We start from the raw sequence: 22,929 nt of genomic DNA, 5'->3' as shown, positions 1-22,929 counted from the left end.
CGCCAAATCTATATTTCAAATTATCTTTATCGGCGTCGCCAGATTAATCATTTTATCGTTCTCTTTGTCGACGCCACCAAATTAATAATTTTTATCATTCAATTATTTAAAATACATTTCTTTATATTTTTACTATTTGATCAATTTAATTCACGTACAAAAAAATGTGCAGTCTTATAGCCTTGCGTATTTCAAATTCTCTTTGTTGGCGCCGCCAGATTAATCATTTTATCATTCTCTTTGTCGGCTCCGCCAAATTAATCATTGTATCATTCTCTTTGTCGGCTCCACCAAATTAATAATTTTATCATTCAATTATCAAAAATACATTTCTTTATAGTTTCTTATTTGATCAATTTAATTTACGTATAAAAATTGTGCAATCTTATAGCTCTAGTTTTTCAAATTCTCTTTGTCGTGACATCAAAATTTACAACAAATATAAAGCTTACAATTTTAGAATAAAGTGTGTGTATATATATAAAGTGTGTGTATATGAAATAGAAAAGTTTTGCTTCATTAAATTTAGAAGTATTGGATAGATTTTGAATTTTTAAGACACAAATAGGTGACGTAAAATAGGTGCACTGATAGTCCGCTATTCCATCTTAATGCATGAGTTGTACTGTTATGCTCGTCTCTTTTGTTGTAGCCTTGTAGGTACATTATAAAATAGTTTTAAAAAAATGAAAATTTACTTTTTTTCATATGGCATCTACAAAATTTAGTTCAAATTCTTGAACTTTTAAAGTATTTATATTATTTAGCTTGGGATACACGTATAATGCACGTGATCATAAACTAGTTTTTTAAAATATGAAATCAGATTATCACGGATTCACAAGTATAATAAAAACAGTTTTCTTCGTTCTCAAAATTGTTCAGTTTTATAGCCCTAATATTTCAAATCCTCTTTGTCGGTGTCGCCAAATCTATATATCTGAACTCATATCAATCTCATTATGTGTCAACATCGTCAAATCTACATTCCAAACCCTCTTTATCGGTGCCGTCAAATCTACATTCCTCATTCTCTTTATTGGTGCTGCCAAATCTATATTTCAAATTCTCTTTGTCGGCGTCGCCAGATTAATCATTTTATCATTCTCTTTCTCGCCGCTACCAAATTAATAGTTTTATCATTTGATTATTAAAAATACATTTCTTTACGATTTCACTATTTGATCAATTTAATTCATGTATAAAAAACTATTCAGTTTTATAGCTTTAATGTTCCAAATTCTCTTTGTTGGTGTCGCTAAAATCACGATTTAAAATAAAGTGTGTGTATATAAAGTGTGTCTACATGAAAAAGAAAAGTTTTGCTTCATTCGATCTCGAAGTATTTGATAGATTTTGAATTCTTAAGACACAAATAGAAATGTATCTGCAAGGTGACGTAAAATAGGTGCACTGATAGTCCGTCACTCCATCTTAATGCATGAGTTGTACTGTTGTGCTCGTCTTTTTTATTGTAGGTATATTATAAAATGGTTCTAAAAAATGAAAATGTAGTTTTTTCTTATGACATCTACAGAATTTAGTTCAAATTTTTGAACTTTTAAAGTGTATATAATTATATATATATTATTTAGCTTAGGATATACGTGCAATGTATGTGATCGTGATCTAGTTTTTTTAAATAGTAAATCATATTCTCACTGATTCACAAGCCTAATAAAAATAACTTTCTCCGTTCTCAAAATTCTGCAGTCTTATAGCCCTCATATTTCAAATTATCTTTGTCGGCGCTGTTGAATTTATATATTTGAACACAGATTAATCTCATTTTTATCAACACCGCCAAATCTATATTTCAAATTCTCTTTATCGGTGTCATCAATCTATATTCCAAATTCTCTTTGTCGGCGTCGCCAAGTCTATGTTTCAAATTCTCTTTATCGTGTAGACAAATTAATCATTTTATCATTCTCTTTGTCGGCGCCATCAAATTAATATTTTTATCATTCAAATAGTGAAAATATAAAGCTTTATATTTTCACTATTTGATCAATTTAATTCACTGATAAAAAGTCGTTCAGTCTTACAACCCTAGTATTTCAAATTCTCTTTGTTGACGATAACAAATCTATATATCAGAATTATAAGATTTCATATTGAGCTCCAAATATACGCTATTGAGATGGGATGCCTCCTACTATCTCTCCCCCCTAAGAACTGCACGTGCGAGTTTCCCCGCATATGACTCAAGTGACAAAGGCCTTTTCCTTCGCGCTTGGTAAGTTTACAACCCTAGTATTTCAAATTCTCTTTGTTGACGATAACAAATCTATATATCAGAATTATAAGATTTCATATTGAGCTCCAAATATACGCTATTGGGATGGGATGGCTCCTACTAGCTCTCCCCCCCTAAGAACCGCACGTGCGAGTTCCCCCGCATACGGCTCAAGTGGCGAAGGCCCTTTCCTTCGCGCTTGGTAAGCGCTTCGCTGTAGCCAAGCTTACAGCTAGCCTATCGGCTAGAGCCAAGCTTCGACCGCGACTGCTCGTCGCTTCTGATCGCCTTATTCCGTCACCCGAGATCCAAGTCAACACCGACTCAGATTAATCTCATTCTCTGTTAATCTTTCAATCACTTTACCATTCAACTATCATTTTTTTAACTATATAAAATCAAATTCTCACCGATTCATAAGCATAATTAAAATAATTTCATGTACTTAAATTTTTTCGATTTTATAATCCTAATATTTCAAATTCTCTTTGTCGACACCGTCAAATCAATATACCAGATTTTAGATTAATTAAATTTTGTATTAATCTATCGATCACTTTACCATTCAACTATCATTTTTTAAATAGAAAATCACATTCTCACCGATTCACAAACATAACAAAAATAATTTATTTCGTACTCAAAATTATTCGGTTTTATAGCTCTAGTATTTCAAATTCTCTTTATCGGTGTCGCCAAATTATAAATTAGAACTCAAATTAATCTCTTTCTCTATTAATCTATCAATCACTTTATCATTCACTTATCATTTTTTGAAATAAGAAATTAGACTCTCACCGATTCACACGCATAATAAAAATAATTTTCTCTGTACTTAAACTTGTTCAGTTTTATAGCCTTAGTATTCCAAATTTCCTTTGTCGGTATCGCCAAATTTATATATTAGAACTTATTAGTTTCATTCTCTCTTAATCTATCAATCACTTTATTATTCAATTATAATTTTTTGATAGGATATCAAATTCTCACCTATTCACAAGCATAATAAAAATAGATTTTCCATACTCAAAATTGTTTAGTTTTATAATCTTAAATCCCAAAGTTTTTTTGTTGGCGCCGCCAAATCTATATATCAAAACTCAAATTAATCCCATTCTGCGTCGACGCCGCTAAATTTGTATTCTAAATTCTCTTTGTCGACGTCGCTAAATCTGCATCACAAATTCTCTTTATCGGTGCCACCAGATTGATCGTATTATCCGCCGGCAAATCTACATCCCAAATTTTCTCTGTCGGCGCCGTCAGATTAAATGTTTTATGCGCCGCCAAATTTATATTCCAAAATTTTCCTTATCCGCGTCGTCAGATCAATCATTTTATGCGCCACTAAATCTATATTCCAAATTTTTTTCATCCGCGCTGTCAAATTAATCGTTTTATCATTAAATTATTAAAATACATCTTTTTATATTTTCACTATTTGATCAATTTAATTCAAGTAAAAAAATCAATTATATTATTTAAAAGGTAATTTAGATAAAATCAATTAAATCCCAACTAGAATACTATAAACCAAGTAAAAAAAAAAAAATCTCAAAAAAAAAATCTTGATAAAAAATGAAACTTGGAAGAAGTTTTACTTCACCCAAAAAGAATTAGTTTGAAATAGTACTATTGGTGTAGATCCATTAGACAAAAGGACAAGAATAGTGGAACGAATCTAAAGAAAAAAAATCCATAAATCTTACACTTCATCATCAAGAAAACTCCAAGAAAAAGATGTTAAATCAAAAGAAGATAGTGTTTTGAATGTTGACAAATGACCATATATGTCTCTCTCTTCCAATGTAAGTTTCTTCATTTTCTTCTCTCTTTTTACCCAGACCCAGGGGCCGCATCTTCTTTCGTAAAAGGGACTTTACTTGGTCCCAGCAGATCCTGAAAACGCCATTTTTTCCGTGTTTTTTCTTGATTGACAACGGACTTTTTCTGTAGCATTTCTTTCTTGGCTTTTCTTACAAGCTGTCTATGATATTTCAGCTTATCTATACCTTTGTCTATAATGGTTTTTTTTTGTTGGATTTGTTTTAGCTTATGAGCTGGAGGTTGTCTTGGATTACTGATCTGTTACTGGGTTTTTTGTTTTCTGTGAGGTGAACCCATTTCGAAGAATTCGTATCTGGTAATTTCTACAAATTCATTCAATTAGTGGATTTGCTGTTTTTGTTCTTTTGGTTGTTTAGTTTTTTGTGATTTTCTTCATCTGGGTAGTTTGGATGTTCATAGATGCATCTTTGTTTGTGCATATTTGTGGAGTTGAATGTTGGGGTGTTTTGTTCTTCTTTCATCTCTTCTTCTTCTTCTTCTTCTTCTTCTTCGCCCTTCTGAGTTTATGCATCAGTATAATCCAACTGATGATTGCATCTTTGTTTGTGCATATTTGCGGATTTGAATGTTGGGGTCTTTTTGTTCTTCTTTCATCTCTCTTTTTCTTAGCCCATTCTGAGTTTATGCATCAGTATAATCCAACTGATGATTGGATCTATGATTGTTGACCCTTTCTTCCTCATGACTTTGTTCAAATTTTGGGTTGGATTTTGCAGTACTGACATTTTCTGTTTTTTTTTCTCCCAATGTTTTCGAAGTCAAAAGGAAGATGGGTTTCTTTCTTTTTGTCTCCTTTTTGGTATGTTCATAAGTGTTTCTTGTTTTAATTGTTTTTGTGGATGTTGGATTTATTCTCAGCTTCCTTCATTCAAATTGCATGGATGATTTTCAAGTCTGGATTCAACTTTAGACAAATGATTCCACATAATTGTAGTTATATTTGAATCTGTAGTTGTGTTGCTGCCTCTTTATCATAATCTCTATTTCATGTTTGATTCCAAAATTTTATAATGTTCACAACTCGTTTATCATTCGGCCCTTGAACTTGACAGTGTGAAATAGATTAACATGATACGGAGAATTGAGTTTAGTTTGATTAGAGAGTGCATGACATATTCATAGAGAATAATGCATCGCTGTTATTCTTTTCGATATAAATCTCCCTCTCGACACATCGAAGTACAATAAGTTCTGTTTGAATTTAAGAGGACATAACAGAAAATTGAGCATCATGGAATAGTTCTCTCTCCTTTTGTGACCTACTTTTCAGTGTCTTTCTCTATATTCCTTTCTCTGTTGTAACATAATGGTGTATTATTTGTGTTGTGGTATTAACTATCTTGTTTCGTATGCACATCATTCTAAACTTGTGAATTTTTTATTGTGTCCTAGGGTGGGGCGGAAAATGCAGTGTACAAGCTATCTCCCAGGATACCATCCAAAAGATCTTAATGGTGGGAGCCTTGGTGGGAATTCATGGTCTATACAACACAATGATATCGCCTGGAACGGTGCCAGAGGATTCTATGTTTCCTTGCCTCCATTTATGGCGGACCAGAACCTGGAATTAGTTCATCAAAAGGAAATATTGAAGCAGACAATACTCAAGCATGAAGCAATATTTAGATATCAGGTATAGACACGAGCCTTTGATCTTACTCTTTGAAAAAGATCAGGTCATCATCCAATCAATTTAATATGTCTTTTGACTGAACCCTTCAATTTGTTTTGCATGTAAAATAATTATGCCTATGAGTCCTCTCATGTTTGTTGAAGTGTCAGGTGATCTAGAATTAAACTGTGGTACTAGAATCAAAATTCTTCTAGATATTCTCCTTTACTCTATCTGATATTCTTCTTCTTTATTGTTTAAGGTGGGGCGGGACAGATATTGCAAATGATTGCAATGATGCTGTGGATCTTTTTATAATTATTGTTGGTCTTGGGCGATAGTAGTCTTTGGAATGCTTTAATCAGTTGGTGATTCTCTGAATGGATCAGAACCATATACAAGTCTAAAACATGTTTTCTTTCTCAGGTCAATGAACTACATCGTGTACATAGAAGACAAAGGGAGGTAATGGAGGAGATTAGGAGGAGAAAACTAGTGGAGGATCATTTACACTTGCAAGCATTAGAGTCGAAGTCTTTTGTGTCACAATTAAGGTCTGAAATTTCTCAGAAATCCCACTGCCAGATGGTTTTAGACCTCACAAGCATTGAGCCATCTACACTATGTGGAGAAACTTTTCAAGGTTCTTCAAATTCTATTGCTGGTCAGAGAGTGCCATCAGGTGCTGACTTATTGGCTGAACAAAATGTTACAAAAGAAAGGAAAATATCTTCTTCGAAGAGCAGTGCATCCAGGAAGAGAATGTTGGATCTTGAACTTCCTGCAGAAGAATACATGGATATTGAAGACGGAGAACAATTTGTAAGGGAAAGTTCTGTTCAAGGGCCCAATATTGTGATTTCAGAGCTTCAACCTCAGGATAGTTCAAAAGTCAACTTTGCTAATCCAGGAGATCCTTCAATTTCTAACTCAAGTCCTAGGGGTAGCTTTCTTTTGTTTGACCTGAATGAACCAATACAGCTTGATGAAACAGGGTATCCAAATTCTGCACTTGAGTCTGTTAACATTCATGAGGAAATCAGCAACATGGATCAGGATCTATCTGGAACAGTGCATGCTGACTGCTCAACTCTGGAGAAAGAAGGTATTCTGAATATTCTCTAAAGACAATATCCTAAATACAATATGTAGGCTGATAGGATGCTCTTAACATTTGTTTGCACAAAATGACTGCTTTTGTATTTCTTCCATCAGATCCTTTTTATGTTCTTAATGTATCACCAAAATGTTGGTAGATTGAAATTCTCACTCATTTTTATTACCTGCAGTTACAGGGGGAGATATAAGCAACATGAATTCTTCTGATGAAGTTTCTTCTGTTGAGACGACACTTCTTCAATGTAATCAAACAGCAAGTTTATCTCCTGGATTTGTAGATAAGAGTCATAATGGAACAAGAATTGACAAATCATTGCTAGTTTCTTCTCGGAAAAAAATGAAGGAGATACCCTTTGCAGTTCAAGCTCTTCCATGCTTTATTACTAATTCATCACTCAGTAAGAGTCCTAACTCTTCTGTTGGGAACTCTAGTCTCACTGGAAAGAAGAGTGACCTGTACAACAGTAGTGCTTCTAGTCCAACTTCTGGCACATCAGGCTCATGCTTGATGAAATATGGTGATAATGAATCTACATCTGGAAAACCTGATGCTGTTAAGCTATCTGACATTCCAGATAGCATGAGTTCAATGAAGGGTATGGACTTGAATTGCACACCTTATGCCGATTTGTCTGACAATCAGCTTACCACCCCTACCTCCATTTCACATCTAAATCTCTCTGAAGGTGTAGAAAGAGAGATTTGTGGAACCGTTCTTCTTGATTGTATCCTGAGTCCTGATTCTGCAGTCGAATCTGGTAAATCTAGCAGGGATAGTCACTTTGTAGGACCTGGAAGTGATAGCAAGTTTCTGACAACTAATTCTTGCATTAACATGTCCTGCATCAAGGACGAAACTTTTTCATCTGGTCACAGTGAAGCAACAATGACTCCTGTGGACAGAGATTTGGAAGCTCCTATAGGCCCAGAAAACAAGGAATATTCTCCACCTAGAGGAGATTCTCTGGACAAAACAATTGGTAAGTCTGTCCAGTGGTCTAAAATATACCACATGAATGATCACGCTGGAAAAACCGACAGGGCTGCAGCAGAGATCCTGCTTTTTATTTCATCATCTCGGGGAAATTCAAAGACTGCCAAAGGTGGACCATCTGAAGCTTCTCATGACACTCTGGGCTGGCTTGCTGATATTGCAACTTCTTCGGCAAGTAATCCTGAGAAAGAGGTTGGAGAATTCACGAACCTCCATTGTCATCGCAATACACTTATATCAGACAGGAGCAACTGCAATGAGGTCGTGAAGCTCACACGCAAAGGGGGAACTGAGAAGGAAGCAGTATGCAATACTTTGCATAGTCGGACAAGGAGGAGCCAACCTAGGAGAGCAAACTATCAGAGGGTCCTTCAAACAGAACCACATCCTGCTGGTGCCTCTGTTTCTCTGCATCAGTTGAATGGAGGTCTAGAGTCACCTGCAACTGCTGCATCAGAATCAGGTCCATCGAGGAAAACTCCACTCAGGGCTAGTTCGAGAAGTAGGAGATGGTCCCCTATTGCGAGAAGAACAACATGCTCACTGTTACAACCACATCCTAGTAATGACAAGGAAGGCATTACAGAGAAAGTCTGGAAAGGCTGGGGGTTAACAAAAGAACGGCAAAACAGTCGAAGACCTCGTTGTATCTTCTCTTTTAGCTGATTAGTTATTTTTAGAGCCAGTATTTTGGACTCATGAAAATATTATATGGTGCACAAAGTTGATTCATAGGAGTAGTTTATTTTTGAGGCATTTCTGCTCTTGGAATTGTATGTACAGGTAGTAACCCGAATTCGTATAGCATACTTTATTTTTTTGGTGCAATGCGGAACTACTCATGTTGAAGTTACAATGGTAATGACAAAGATAACAACAATTTGTTGTTAGTTTGATAAACCTTCCCATATTTCATGAATTTACAGTAAATGTTCTCATAACATCTCAGTGAAAACATTGTTAAATGCATACATAAATCAGAATCATTTGTTTGCTGCTTGTAAAAAGGAAAGAAAAACCAATCACTTAATCCAATTCACATTTTAAAATACCAATTTTTAATTATGGGTGTATTACAAAACAACTGATTTAAGTTTTAGAGAATTAATATTCCTGATTTGAATATGCTTTTATTTATTTACTATTTTTTTTTATTGTTGTTGGCTTAAATGAAAATATATTGATGCTCTTTGAAAACAATTTATCTATAATCTATCTCCGATAGTGGTAAGGTGTGTACTCTATCTTTCTCAGTCCTTACTTGGAGAGATTTCACTGAGTATTGTTATTGTTGTTGGCGGCTTAAATGAAAATATACTTTTGCACGTGTTTTTAGTAGGAAGGGAAATATTTTCCGGAAAAATTTATTTCAATTAAATTCCTGTCAAAAACTATGCAAAAAAATAAAATAAAAAATTCGGGTCGGTTTGGTGATAGTATTTGGTGGGTGAAAATCAGAAAAAATGGCGGCGAAACAGAAAAGAAAGCAGAAGGAGAAAATACAGTAACGAAATGGGAGACGCAGAGCGGGAAGGAGGAGAGAAGAAGAAGAGCTTCGTGATACAGATTCCTTCCTATGAAGAAGTTATGGAGAGTTCTTCTCAGTCCAAAACGACGTCGTCGTCATCTTCTCTCTTCAACCCTACCCCTTCTTTCTCTCAAGCATTCAAATTCGTCAAGAACTCCGAATTCTACTCCCCTCCCCCACCTCCTAATACTCAGCCTTCTTCCTCATCTCAATCCGCCACTCCCAGGTCTGTTTGAATTTTCACAATGTTTGTGACTTTGACTTTGTAGCATTTGAAATTCTGATTGGCTTATGAGTTTTTCTTTTTTATTATATAGACCGGTTAATAGTTCAGATGTTAATACTTCATCATCGTCTACGCCCTCATCTTCAGCTAATCGAAATGCTATACTTGTTAGCAATAGACAGGTGAGATTTTTTGCTTTGCTTTTATTTAATCAACATTGCATCTGGAGAATTTTGTGGACTAGCTCAAAATTGTCCATCTATTATAATATTCCTATTATTTTGATGTGTAATTAGCCTCCACCTTCACGGGAGCATGTAAATTTGCGTAGTGGAATTTGGTTCATGTTGTTTTGCTAAGCTCGGTCTGCATCTATTATATTCTTTGTTTTAATTTGAAGTTAACCTATCCACAATTAGAGAGAATGTACTAGCATCAATATTGTGTCCTAGTCATATGCCTCTATAAACTGGTTGTATGCCTTTTAGCACCTGAACCAAAAGACTAGTTGCACGCATTGGAAAATTTTCGTATATATCAAAGTGGCCTTCTTAGTTATCTGACCAAGCTATATGACAATGGACTACAACAACATACCATCCCACAAATGGGGGTCTGGGGAGAGTTGGGTGTACGCAAACCTTATACGTATCTTTGTTGAAGTAGAGAGGTTGTTTCTGAAAGACTCTCGATTTACATAAATAAGAAGCTATGATGAAAATAATGAAGAAAGAAAAGTACAAATTGTAATAATATTTAACTGAAGTAAAGAAAACATTAGTAGTAATAACGTTGAAAGATAAGAGAATGCTAGCATAGTAGTAATAGTACATATGAGAACAGATTGATGCTCCATACTCTACCACTGTAAAGAGAAAAAACACATCTTCTGCCTACTAACTGTATACAATGGACTATGGATAGCAAATATATTTAATTGACTAGTACAAGCTAGAAACTGAACAAACAAGAGATTTTTTGAACTTTAACTTTTCCTATAATGAGTGAACCCAAGTTGCCAAAGTTAGTGGTGCGACTCTGAAATGAAGATTTTTTGCATATGCATATTCGCAGCAAGCTATTTGTAAATTTTGTCTATTTATTCTGTTCTTTCTATTCGGATGCAGAAGGGAAATCCGTTGCTAAAACATATCAGGAATGTGAGGTGGACTTTTGCAGATATTGTTTGTGACTACTTATTGGGCCCAAACACTTGTGCTCTTTATTTGAGGTTTGAAGGGTTCCAATTTCTGTTCATCTTGCACACAATCTATTGGAAGAATCATATAGTTTCTGACAATAGGTGCCTGTATTTGAATTCTTATAATGATTGCTTTATTTTCTTATGAAGATTGGTTACTAAGCTTGACTTGGTAGATGATTTTGTAAAAATATACATTTGGTATCTTTTTCCAATAGTGCATTTGTACTACTGCTTGACATTCTACCCTTCTTTATTTTTCCTTCCCTTTTCTGGTGTAGCCTCCGGTATCATCTGCTTCATCCAGACTACTTGTATTTTCGGATAAGGGAGTTGCAGAAGAACTTTAGACTCCGCATAATTTTGTGCCATGTTGATGTTGTAAGCCCTTTAATACTTTTTGACTTCTTCATATTTTCGTTTTGATGCTTGTACAATAACTTGACTCATGCTCATGGTTGTCTTTGGGTCCAGGAAGATGTTATCAAGCCTTTACTTGAAGTTACCAGAACTTCTCTCCTTCATGATTGCACTCTGTTGTGTGGATGGAGGTACCTCTTATGTTTGGTTATATTAACTTCATAAAGTGGTATGCTTGCTTAGAAACATCTTGGAATTACTCTGAGATGTTTCTGCTTTCTTCTATTATGACTCATCACTGCACATCATTATGCCCTGCCTTGTGTGGCTGTGCCGCAAAAAGATCAGTTGAGAAAAGACGACTCTTGTTATTGTTGTTTCTGTTGAAGATCTGTATAAGGCAGTTTTTGGCAAACACCTAAATTGCTTAAATTTTTTAGTTTGGAAGAATGCGGACGGTACTTGGAGACGGTAAAGGTTTATGAAAATAAGCCCGCCGACCTCATTCAGGGCCAAATGGATGGAGACTACCTATCACGGGTATGTGTGTCAGTTGATTACAGTTTTCAGTAAATTACTTTCCGATGCAGGATGACTCAAATTATGTTGAGGAACTTGTCTGAAAAGAAAATAGTCAAAGAATGGATTGCCCCCCCCTAAGCTCTCTGATATGAGCACACCAAAATGTGGTTTATTGTTTCATTGTAGCTGAATCATGCTCTGACGTCAATACGACATGTTAACAAAACAGATGTTGTGACTCTTGGGTCAACATTTGGGGTAAGAGTGAAATTGCAGTGGAATGTTTAGAAACTATTTTCTTTTTCAAGTCAATTCCTAAGATAGTGAGATTCTTTGCAGTCTCTTTCTCATGTGATGGATGCATCTATGGAAGACCTTGCTCGTTGCCCTGGCATAGGAGAGCGCAAGGTATCTTTCCGTGTGATCCATGTTCTCCAATTTGTTTGCTTCTTTGTCTTTCTTTTTTTCTTTTCTGTGTGTTGGTTGTATGTTTTGTATGGTTTTGTTGGATTAATTTTTCGCTTGGGGCAATGAGAAAGTTATTTGTTTTGTTGCTGGTTGTCGTTTCAAATTATATCGAGGAAGCTCATGTTTTTCTAGCCATAGGCATCACTATGTTGTAAACGTTACCAGTATTCGTGATGGCAATTAAGGCAATTTTGTCTCATCTTACTGCCTCTCTGGTTGTGTTTTATCATAGAAGTGCTTTATGAATGGAAGCCGTCTTATAGAGGATTTGGAGAAGCAAAAAGTCAATAACAACAACTATGCCTCAATCCCAAGTTTGTCGGGTTGGCTATAAAAATCCTCACTATCCATTTTGCTCCATTTGAACCTATTTGTTCCTTATTATAATTTGGATCCACTACCACTAGAAGTTCTTAATATTTTCCATTGACATACATTGTTACAAGAGAAAAAAAAATCAATGAGCTAGTTATTAAGATCCTTCAGAGTGCTTCAATGTTATTGCCAGTTACTTCTTTCTTCAGTTTGATGTACTCATCGAACTTGTGATGGATCAGGTAAAACGCTTGTATGATGCTTTTCATGAACCTTTCAAGCGAGAAGTGCCAAAACGCCAATGCATTCCAGAAACTTCAGTCGCTAATGAATCTCATCCTGGCTCCAGCAACACAAAGGAAGATGAGAAGGAAATTGTGGATACAAGCAACAGTGAGAAGAAAGAACCCGAAGTGACTGTCAAGTCAGCACTTTCGGCTGCTTTTGCTAAGTACTCGCACAAAATTACAAGAAAGAAGAATAAATCACAAGAAGAGGAAGAAGGGAAGTGCAGTACTAACGAAGAAGCTAAAACAGGAGACACGAACGGCAGCAACAACTGCTGAATCTTGGTCTCTTCCTTTCATGCTAATGTTCCTAATTTTAAATTTTCCCCATTTGCTTGATCTCTCTTAGTTAAATTCGTTATAAATTAACGGGAAAACTCATAGAAGATAAGTAGTGAACAAATATTCAGAAGATGTTTGGGCATGATTTAGTTGAGGTTTTTTTAAAAAAGTAGTGTTTGAAAGTTGAAATTGTGTTTGAATATGAAAATATAATTGGAGCAGTGAAAATTTTACTCCCTCCATTCCCATTTACTTTGTCACATTTTACTTCACACGAGTCAATTTGAGTAATCTTTTGAGCTCTATCGAATTAAATTAATGTAATATTTTAAATTTAGATATTCCAAAGCTATATATCATTAGTGCAACAATAGCAGGAAAATAGTATTGTAGCAGAAAGCTTGCAATTTGCTTAACCATGAAAGCATCACTGAAGACCTTTACACAGTTTTCATCCGCCTATGGCTTCCGAGCTTATACAATCTCAGCTTCAGTCGATTTCCCAATGCGTGAAATCCCTGCCCAGAGCCACATGAATCGAAAGGTAGCCTGCGATAAACCAATCGATCAATTCTCGCTTATGAAATTGATTGATTCTTCTATCTCTTCAAATGAGTTTACTCCTAGTTCTCTTCTATTCCACGAGTTCTCTCGTTCCATTGATGTTAATTTATGTAATACACTTATCAGACGCTATACGGATTCAAAAAATCACTCGCGTGCAGTTTTCGTTTACACCCAAATGCGTAAACTGAATATCCTTCCTGATTCCTCAACATTCCCCAGCGTTCTCAAGTCTGTTGCTCAGTTATGTTGTGGAGAAGTTGGGAAATCCATCCACTGTAATGCAATTCAATTGGGTTTCACTTCCGATGTTTATACAAACACTGCTCTGGTCTACATGTATGGTATATGTGGACAACCCGATGATGCTCATCAACTGTTTGATGAAATTCCTGAGCGAAATGTAGTTACGTGGAATTCGTTGATCACGAGTTATACGCATAATAGGATGTTCAGAGAAGCAATTGATGTGTTCAGGGAGATGCTAGCTTCTGGGGTTAAACCAGGTGAGGTCACTATGGTTGGAGTTTTATCAGCTTGTTCTCATTTAGGAACTCTGAGTCAAGGGCGGTGGATCCATGATTATATTGTCAAGAATCGGTTGAGAGTGAATGTATATGTTGGTACTGCGTTAATTGATATGTATGCTAAATGTGGAGACATTGATGAGGCAAAAAAGGTTTTTGAAACTATGGGGTTAAAAAATATTTATACATGGAATGTATTGATTTCGGCATATGCCATGAATGGACAAGGGGAGGCTGCATTGCAGACTTTTGATAGGATGATTGTAGAAGACTTAAAGCCTGATCATGTTACTTTCCTCGGTGTTTTATGTGCTTGCTGTCACCAAGGTTTTGTGGAGGAAGGTAGAAGGCTGTTCTCAAGCATGATAAATCAGTTTGGATTGCAGCCAAAGATTGTGCATTATGGGTGTATGATTGATCTACTTGGACGTGGTGGGTTCTTGGATGAAGCTATGCAAATTATTCATTCTATGAAACTAAAGCCAGATGCAATAATATGGAGGACACTACTTGGTGCTTGTAGATTTCATGGAAGAGAAGAACTTGGTGAATTTGCTTTCCGTAAGCTTCTGGAACTGGAACCAACGAATGGGGAAAACTACGTGTTAATATCAAATGTTCACACTCAAAAAAAGAAATGGACTGAAGTTGGAGAAGTTAGGGAGTTGATGGACAGCGGTGGTATTAAAAAGATTCCTGGATGCAGTTCAATTGAAATTGAGAATGCAGTTTATGAGTTTAAGGCATCTGATCCACTTAAAACAGGGAATGAGGAAATACATAAGATGTTGCAAGACATGAAAAATCAGTTGAAATTAGCAGGTTATGTGCCTGAAACAGAGATAGCTCTGTATGATATTAATGAAGAGGAAAAGGAGCATAATCTGATATACCACAGTGAAAAGCTTGCTCTTGCATTTGGGCTGCTACACTCATCTGAGCCTACATTAAGGATAATGAAGAATTTAAGGATTTGTCAGGACTGCCACCAATTCTTTAAGCTTGCTTCAGCAGTTTATAAAAGAAATATTGTTGTTAGAGATATAAAGCGCTTCCATCATTTCACTGGAGGTCTTTGTTCATGCAAAGATTATTGGTGATACCTAGTATATATATAGGTGATGTTATGTCGTCTGACACATTAGGGGCACTTACAGCACAGAGACCGGCAAATTTTCACTGAGGATGTCGTGTCTCATTTGTGTAATTATTACTATCAGCTTTTGTTTTTGAGCTTCAGGAAAAAGTGATCTGAGAGGCCTCAGAATCTGCCACCGGACTTAAGTAGTTATTTCTTATTTTGATGGATGGATTACTTGGGATATTTTAGTTTTCCCTGGTATACCAGACATAACCTAGCACGACATGGATAAAATCCAGATACAGTTTATGGTTTTGGATACTGCCGTGCGAAACCTTTTGAGGCGATTGTGAACTTCTAATCTGTTTGGGTAGTCAAGCTGCCAATATCATTACAGTTTCTGGAGTTGGTTTGTTACTATAAACCTATCTTGTGAAAGTTTAAGTCCTTGATATTTGAGAAATATTCTAGGTTCAACGGAGCTTTTTTCATTTTAGCTGTATGACTCTGCCAAAGGCCCTAAAGACTTCAGGAACTGCAGAATGTGTGCTTTGAAGGCTCTCAAGTGTCAGAGCCACTTTTGTTTTTTAGCTGTGCAAATCTGATGTGCTGACTGTTTGTCTTATCCATGATCTTAGGTAGTTATGGCATATCTCAGTTAGATGACTAATTTTCAAGTTTGTAGAACAGTCTCTTGAGCATATTAGCTGTTTTGTCAGGTGAGACACATTTTGGCATGCCTCATATGTGGATTGTGCACTCTCAGAACAATGTTATCAGAAGTTCACCTTCTAGACAACAATGATGTTGACGCAGAGTATCTAAATCTCTGCTGGAAAATGCGTACACCAAAGGTACATCACGTTCTACCCTAATTTTTATTTTCACATATTTATTGCTTCTTTTCATAAAATCTTCAGCTACAATTTTTGTATGACTGTTGAGGCAGAATATGTTATTGCCATCAGTCCATCACCAATACATTGCTTCTTGACCTCTTCTTGGGCTAGCTTTGGCAGCCTGGTTTTGTTAGCCCATAAATCTGTCTGTGCCTATTATCCCTGAAATAATTAGCATTCACGGTGCAAGTCTTTCACTTGAGGAGCTATTTAAGTGCAGGAACATCCTTTAGTTTCATGAAACTGTTGTACCGTGCCTCATTTTCATTTAATTAGGTGACAAAGTATTGAGGAATGAAATTACAAATGATGCTAATCAGAACATAAATGTGAGGTCTTATAAATGGATTTCACTTCACATATCATACAATAATTTTTAGAGAATAGCCTTCAGCTGTAATATTTAAATAAAAGAAAACAAAATTTCTTTCATGAATATCATCATTAAAATGTCGAGCATTCAACCAGATACCTTTTTGACTTTTTTTATTTTCATAGGTAAGGATGAAGTCGAAAGTAATATATAGAAAGAAAAAAAAAATCCACTCTGATAGAAGCTAGTAAATACTAAATAGCTGGACAAATCTACTTCAGAAATAAATGAATTAAAATTGGTTGCACTCTATCTGTGTTTATTCTTTCAGATTCAAAAAGTCTCGGGACCAAGGTGAGCGAAGTGTGGACTTTGATAAGCTTCTTGTAGCATCTCACTGTCATCATATGAATCTCGATATGTATCCAAGTTTATATCTGCATTTCTTAGTACTGAAAGGCAGAGTTCTTTCCTCCATTCTTCTAAATGTGGGAATCCTATGTAGTCTGCATACTTGTCACAGTACTGCCAAAGAAAATCAGTCAAACACAACATTTAGTAGGTTTTCCTAGTGCCGTGGCTTAAATGCTCAAGTCAACTTGTTACTATTGGTTTTTGAGCAACTTCGATAACTTTACCTCAAAATTAGCTAGATCATGGGTATTATGCTTTGGAATGCCATCAACTTCTCTTGAACGATAAAATTCCTTGATGGATTGCATCATCTCATCCCATGAGGGGAGTGTTCTTTTCCCAGACAGCAGCTGGGCAATCCATTTTGCTTGTGACTCGAAGAAAGGAAACCCTATGAGCTACATTATAAAAAAGAGAAGATCTATTAACTAACACTCCATCTCTTAAACATGGATACTGATCTATTTATGGACAGTAATCCAAAATAATGATAGAAGCTGTTTTCCAAGAATATAATTAGGACTAAGCTATTTCTTAAATTTGAAATTAAGGCACAATGAATTATTGGAAGATTAATTGTAGTACAAATGTGTAGGGGTTAACAGTTGGGAAGTGGTTGTGGTGGGGTGGTAGCTGGGAAATATCCCTTCATATTTAATTAGAGGTCTAAAGTTCAGGCCGGAGAATGGAATTGCCTTTGGCAGAGGGCGTTTTACTCCAAAGTGGAACTTCCTAGCACGAAACCCGATTAGTCAGGTCCCATAGTGGGGCCAAGCACCGGGGAAAGTAAAAAGAAAAAAGTCAGGAAGTGGTTACCTTTCTGGGTATGCCAACGAAGGAGAGAGAGGGAGCAAGAGAAGGAGGGAAGGTGTGCTCATAAAGTGGGCCCACTCTATCATCATCAACTATTACCATTCCTTTGGTGTCAAGAAATGGAAAGGAGTAGGAGTACCTGTACAATGCAAAAAAAAAAAAAACAATTGGATTTGTCATTATTTGTTGCTGTAACAAGATTGTTTTCACTTTAAGACAAAACCATGTCTAAGAACTTCATAGTTCTGTCTCACTACTTCTGGTGAATCAAAGTATAAAAGTCAAATTATTTTTTAAATTTTTACTACACTTCAAAAATTCTTTATATATATATAAATATATGTTTAAGCTACATAAGACAAAATGAGTATTAGAATGTCTAGTAGATGGATGAAGTCCCCAGGCTGGTTAGAACATCACATGGGGTTTATCTTCAGTCTCTGCTTTTAAGTTTTCTTTTTTACTAGCAAAGGCAAGTGCATGGGAATAGAGCATTTTACCCTGTACAGTATATGATAGTGTCTGCAACGATTGAAGTACCATCTACGAACAATACCCTCCCATCTTCATGTAATGAATCTATCTGCATTTTCATTCTAGATTAGTTATATTATCGAATATGAAAAATGTCTTGGGGTTTTCATGTTTCAGTTAACTGCATCGTCAATTTTTTAATTTAACAAACCTGAGGATGAAGATGTAAATTTTGGTGCTTGGATATAACTTTTGACAATCCTTCAGAAACATCAAGAGATTTGGCACTGAGATGGATCTCCTTTGCCACATCTACAAGCTCCATTCCTATATCTTGACCACTTAGTGAGTTTCCAACCACCACAACTACCTGCTAAGTTAAAAATATTTAGCAAGTTGTACGGATAAGAGTTGAAGTTTGTTTCAAAACAAAGTTAACACTTCTTTAAGAGAAAACTTAGATGATATGGTGATGTGGTCCACTGTGGCAATTCTGGAATTTTGTTTTATTTTTTATTGGAATATATGACATGCACTGGAGTTCGAATTATGACATCATGAGATGTTATAGCTTATAAATCAATTATGTTTCTGGATCTTGCAACACAATTATTATTTGAAATAGAAAAAGTAAAAAAGACATCCTGTTGATTATCATTCATCTCTATGATTGTTGAGTAAAAAAGATCTTGCGCAAGGTAGGGGTAAGGTCTACCCTCCCCAAACCCCACTTATGGGATTACACTGGGTATGTTGTTGTCTGTGATTGTAGAGATTTTTGCATTACCTCATTCCGAAAGGGTTCTGGAACCCTGTAAATGTGGCTATGCATCTGCTTTCTTCTCCATGCATCCATTCCTTATCAAACAAAACAGATAAAAAAGCTTTTAGTGTCATTCTTATACTATTGGATAAAAAGAACAGAAGTAAATTACAAACTCTGCATTATGTGTTTATGCAAGTATATAATACATGCTGTAATTAACTTTGATAAAAAGATCTTATGATTTTCTTATTTAACTGTACCTTGACATGACCTGACTATGAAGGAATTGATTTGATTGATAATGTTAGTTATAACTCTGGGATCTTTTTATTACACTACCAATGTAATTTAATCAACTCAGTAGATTAGTATTTTACTTTCCAGCTTGCCATATTAAGCTTGTTATGATGATCAGTTACCTGTTGTTTTAGATCAACTTAATCTGATGATATTCATTATCATTCTATCAATGTACAAAACTTAAACTCGAAAGATATGGAAATTTTGACAAACCTTTAATGCTGGGCAACCTTGGTTGAGAGTAATGACCAGTTGCAACAACCACAGCATCAAAGACTTCCTCCACCCGTTCCTCTGCTTCCTTCTCTTTGCTCTTCACAATCCATCTCAAGTCCTTGCCAAATTCAGGATAATCCAGCATCCCTACATACTCAACCGTAGTATTGAATCTTATCATCTCCCTTAGCCCAAAATATTCACAAAAATCTTGTAAATACAAGAGAAGCTCCTTATGGCCAGGAAATCTCCTTGGATCCCTCCCTTTCTTCACCACAAAAGGGAAATCAGTAAACCCCATGATCTCTCTTGGTGAAGTGAGCCTTAATGATGCATAAATACTGCTATGTACCTTTAGGACATTACTACTTCCTAAAGGATCTTCATGTTCAACTTTAGGTTGATATAGCCATTGCCCTCCCACCTCATGGTTTTGTTCAAAAACCACCACATTGTGCCCTTCCTTCCTCAGCTCCCTAGCTGCCACCAACCCCGACGGTCCGGCACCAATTATGCACACATTCTTGGACAAATTTCTCTCAGAAACCATGGTTAATATGAGGAAAATCTCCGTTGTGTTTTATGTTGTTGGAAGTTTGAAATGATTAGTGGGGAACGGGGGGGAGTATGTTGGGAATGAGAAAAAATGAGACTGATTAGCTATTATATATACTACTCCTATCTTATCATAGAGAGTTTGCTTGGAAGGAGACATGTGACTAAATTATAGTACTAATAATACTTATTAATTTGGTTGGCGTATGTCTCCATGAAATTCCCATTTTGGAAAGAGAACTCTTGTCGCTCAGAATAATTAACCCTTTTCGTTTGATTTTTTTACGTGGTTAAATACCTACCCTATCCAGTGTTTACACCATACCGAACAAATTAACCTAAATCACATCTTGAAACTTAGAATAGATAGCACTTAATAACTATGGTTTGAGTGATAACTATGTATATGAGAGATACATGTCTTGCATTCATTGCTTTGATCTGAAGTCCGATGCGGTGCGGATAAATATTTACTTCTTTTAAGTCTTCTTTAATTCTGAGCGATTAGTTCTACAAGTCTTCTACTTTAATTAAAAGAAAGAATTGTTTCGACATAATGTATGTCAGGGGAACTTAGCTTTAAGCAGAAGGCTCTCTTTGGATAACTTTCATCCAAAGATGCACAAAGCTACCTAAATAATTGGCCACTTGTATAGCTCTTAGCTGTCTTTTATGATTTCTACTAATAATCATCATAGGCGAACCCAAAATTTGAAGACACTGGATAGTGGAATCGAACCATGATCTCACGGTTGATCATGCCTGCTTGTACCAGCGGTATCAACCGCCTTTTATGTTTTTCATGAGGGCACTGTTAATTATGTTTAGTTTCTTCCAGTTTTTCAAAATAAATATACATATATATACACATGATTTTTTCTAAAGTTAACGAGTGCACGTGCATCACCTATACATGTGGGTCCGCCTCTGTCTACTATATTATTGTTATTAATATGACGTGCATGGGGTGCGACCCACTTCTTTTGTTTAGTAGGTGATTTGATTTGGTGGTACAGTTTAAACATTCCTTAGAGTCTTTCTAAATTACACTATTAAGTTGGAGTAGTAGTTAACTAACACATCCACATATAATACTATTATAAATTATCAATGGTGTATTTGAGACGTTTTCAATGAGTATAGTACATCATAATAATAACATGTAGTACTAATTATTTCCTAGAACCCCTCGAGCCATGGGATATATAGCTCTACTGTGCCAGCTGCTACTATGGTCATTTTGTTGGTTAGAATTATACAGATATTAGAAATTGAATTGTTTTGTGAGAAGTTTGTTGTTGGTTTAATCGTTGGTTTAGTCAGAAGTTTTACCAAGAAAATTCAAAATATTGAATACGTGCATGATTTAATTAAGAGAATTTAACATTTACTATTATATGTTAAATAGATTGTTTTTATTGTCATCGTATCAACTTATTACTTTCATATTTAAACCTCTCAATTATATTTAATTTATAAAATTCTCTATAATAAGATCAACGAGAGAAAGTGTGTGTGTGTGATGCTTGACTTGAAATCTTGGACAAATAGATTGAAGTATACATTTAAAAGGACATTGATTAATTTATGCTTAACTTGGTTACACTAATAAACTTCTTAAGTATAATTACCTACGTGTAGGCCAGACTATATTTTAAGGCACTCAATTATCAGCTGTATTTGACTTGCTCACTAATTTTTTGACCCCCCCCCCCACACACACACATCATGGAAAGATTTTAAAATTAACTTTGCATGTTAGGGAGTGGTTGATTTTAGAAATAATAAACTATTACTTAAGCATATAAACATGAGAGTAGATGCTAAACATAATTAGGCTATCATTGTTACTATATATAGGATCAAAGAAGAGAAGAATGATGGTTAATGCTAGTCTTTTTGGGTCAGCATTTTGATTTCCCCTTTCTTGAAGCCAAGGGAACATATATAATCATGAGATTATGTTACCCATTCACCATGCACGTTTATGGGAGTACTCATGAATTTGGTTTGTTATTCGTTTTGGGGCCTAATTAATTTAAATTTATGTTGTGTATAGCCTCTTATTTGACATTTTTTTATTCTTTTATCAGAACTCAAATCGAGATTTCTAATTAAGAGTGAAAGAATTATATTCGATAATCTTTAATTAATTTATAGCTAGTGATAGTTCTTTTTGAGGTGCAATACAAGTATAAATGTATAATAGGAAAAGCATTGCTCATGTTTTACACTTAAATAAGTAGTGCTACTACTTGTAAATTATGAGTCGCTTGAAAACTTTGGAGACAAACACCATTGGTCGAAATGATGTGGAAAAAGGCATTTATAGATGGTACCTTTTTTTAATATAATTTCAACACCAACTTTATTTCATAAGGACCACCTCATTGTTGAAACTTAAAAAGCAAGGTTTCAAAAAAGAAAAAAGATGAAACGTCAAAAAAAGTTTCAAGTTCTCTCATGCAAATATGCAATTATTAAAGTCTCGAGCCTTGGAATTTAGTTTCTTTTATACTGTAGATGATACTTGGTACAATTATAAAAGTTTTAGAAATTTTTCGTCATGGACCCATAATAAAAGTAGTCTGCACAAATTTTGTAAATCTTTTCTTTTTTGTGACGTGGGATGTTAAAGTTGATTTTCTTTTATTTTTTAACTTCTCCTTTTTTTATGTGATGGGGATGTTGTTATTCTAGTTTTATTTTTGGGAAAATACATAAAACCCTCCTTGAACTTGGCACGAAAACTTACTTTAATACTTCAACTACACGGGTGTTTATATACCCCCTAATCTCATTTAAAGTGAATAAATATCCCCCTTAATGCTGACGTGGCATAACGAAAATAGTTAAGCGCGTCTTTCTTTTTTATTAAAAAATTGGTCCCACTAATATATGTATTATATAATTAAAAAAGAAAAAAAAAGCATCCACCCGGCCACCCCTACTTTCATCTTCTGCAAACCCACCCACCCCCAATCCCCTTTTTCTTCTTCTGCAACC

At 35.3% G+C, this 22,929-nt stretch overlaps 4 protein-coding genes across 6 annotated transcripts; 3 read left to right on the top strand and 1 right to left on the bottom strand.

Annotated features, from left to right (window-relative positions):
* The first annotated feature begins 3,953 nt into the window (after window positions 1–3,953).
* On the top strand, window positions 3,954–8,661 carry LOC102604038 (uncharacterized). 2 transcript variants are annotated; one of them, XM_006345105.2, is made up of 5 exons: window positions 3,954–4,047; window positions 4,292–4,382; window positions 5,480–5,720; window positions 6,126–6,804; window positions 6,989–8,661. In XM_006345105.2, the coding sequence occupies exons 3-5, from the start codon at window positions 5,493–5,495 to the stop codon at window positions 8,476–8,478; spliced, it is 2,397 nt and encodes a 798-aa protein (XP_006345167.1). In that variant the 5' UTR covers window positions 3,954–4,047; window positions 4,292–4,382; window positions 5,480–5,492; the 3' UTR covers window positions 8,479–8,661. The 2 variants fall into 2 exon arrangements, with proteins under 2 accessions (XP_006345167.1, XP_015163215.1); XM_015307729.1 differs by lacking the exon at window positions 3,954–4,047 and having other exon boundaries at window positions 4,060–4,382.
* Window positions 8,662–9,244: 583 nt separating this feature from the next.
* LOC102603702 (DNA excision repair protein ERCC-1) lies at window positions 9,245–13,232 on the top strand. 2 transcript variants are annotated; one of them, XM_006345104.2, is made up of 9 exons: window positions 9,245–9,566; window positions 9,658–9,748; window positions 10,694–10,797; window positions 11,049–11,148; window positions 11,242–11,318; window positions 11,568–11,667; window positions 11,836–11,907; window positions 11,989–12,057; window positions 12,675–13,232. In XM_006345104.2, the coding sequence occupies exons 1-9, from the start codon at window positions 9,325–9,327 to the stop codon at window positions 12,996–12,998; spliced, it is 1,179 nt and encodes a 392-aa protein (XP_006345166.1). In that variant the 5' UTR covers window positions 9,245–9,324; the 3' UTR covers window positions 12,999–13,232. The 2 variants fall into 2 exon arrangements, with proteins under 2 accessions (XP_006345166.1, XP_015163214.1); XM_015307728.1 differs by having other exon boundaries at window positions 10,694–10,869.
* A 73-nt stretch (window positions 13,233–13,305) lies between these two features.
* On the top strand, window positions 13,306–16,138 carry LOC107060158 (pentatricopeptide repeat-containing protein At1g08070, chloroplastic-like). The gene is made up of 2 exons (XM_015307727.1): window positions 13,306–15,811; window positions 15,893–16,138. The coding sequence occupies exon 1, from the start codon at window positions 13,420–13,422 to the stop codon at window positions 15,190–15,192; it is 1,773 nt and encodes a 590-aa protein (XP_015163213.1). The 5' UTR covers window positions 13,306–13,419; the 3' UTR covers window positions 15,193–15,811; window positions 15,893–16,138.
* Window positions 16,139–16,384: 246 nt separating this feature from the next.
* LOC102603365 (flavin-containing monooxygenase FMO GS-OX-like 9) lies at window positions 16,385–20,663 on the bottom strand. Its single transcript, XM_006345103.2, has 7 exons — window positions 19,366–20,663; window positions 18,874–18,944; window positions 18,298–18,456; window positions 18,113–18,195; window positions 17,616–17,751; window positions 17,024–17,197; window positions 16,385–16,910 (listed from the first exon to the last, which is right to left on the bottom strand). Exons 1-7 carry the CDS (start codon window positions 19,916–19,918, stop codon window positions 16,719–16,721), a joined length of 1,368 nt encoding a protein of 455 aa, XP_006345165.1. The 5' UTR covers window positions 19,919–20,663; the 3' UTR covers window positions 16,385–16,718.
* Between the last annotated feature and the right edge of the window lie 2,266 nt (window positions 20,664–22,929).

Source organism: Solanum tuberosum, unplaced genomic scaffold (assembly GCF_000226075.1).
Source record: "Solanum tuberosum cultivar DM 1-3 516 R44 unplaced genomic scaffold, SolTub_3.0 scf00062, whole genome shotgun sequence".
In the NCBI taxonomy this organism is placed as follows: domain Eukaryota; kingdom Viridiplantae; phylum Streptophyta; class Magnoliopsida; order Solanales; family Solanaceae; genus Solanum; species Solanum tuberosum.
Note: the sequence above shows the minus strand (reverse complement) of the source record. Positions and strands in the feature narration are given on the sequence as shown.

Coding starts and splice junctions, on each gene's coding strand:
- LOC102604038 (XM_006345105.2), top strand. CDS start 5,493: ATGCAGTGTACAAGCTATCTCCCAGGATACCATCCAAAAGATCTTAAT. Junction 5,721..6,125: donor AAGCAATATTTAGATATCAG/GTATAGACACGA, acceptor TTTCTTTCTCAG/GTCAATGAACTACATCGTGT. Junction 6,805..6,988: donor CTCAACTCTGGAGAAAGAAG/GTATTCTGAATA, acceptor TATTACCTGCAG/TTACAGGGGGAGATATAAGC.
- LOC102603702 (XM_015307728.1), top strand. CDS start 9,325: ATGGGAGACGCAGAGCGGGAAGGAGGAGAGAAGAAGAAGAGCTTCGTG. Junction 11,149..11,241: donor TTTTGTGCCATGTTGATGTT/GTAAGCCCTTTA, acceptor CTTTGGGTCCAG/GAAGATGTTATCAAGCCTTT. Junction 11,319..11,567: donor ACTCTGTTGTGTGGATGGAG/GTACCTCTTATG, acceptor TAAATTTTTTAG/TTTGGAAGAATGCGGACGGT.
- LOC107060158 (XM_015307727.1), top strand. CDS start 13,420: ATGAAAGCATCACTGAAGACCTTTACACAGTTTTCATCCGCCTATGGC.
- LOC102603365 (XM_006345103.2), bottom strand. CDS start 19,918: ATGGTTTCTGAGAGAAATTTGTCCAAGAATGTGTGCATAATTGGTGCC. Junction 18,945..19,365: donor AAGGTTGCCCAGCATTAAAG/GTTTGTCAAAAT, acceptor TTGTTTGATAAG/GAATGGATGCATGGAGAAGA. Junction 17,198..17,615: donor TCGTTGGCATACCCAGAAAG/GTAACCACTTCC, acceptor TTTATAATGTAG/CTCATAGGGTTTCCTTTCTT.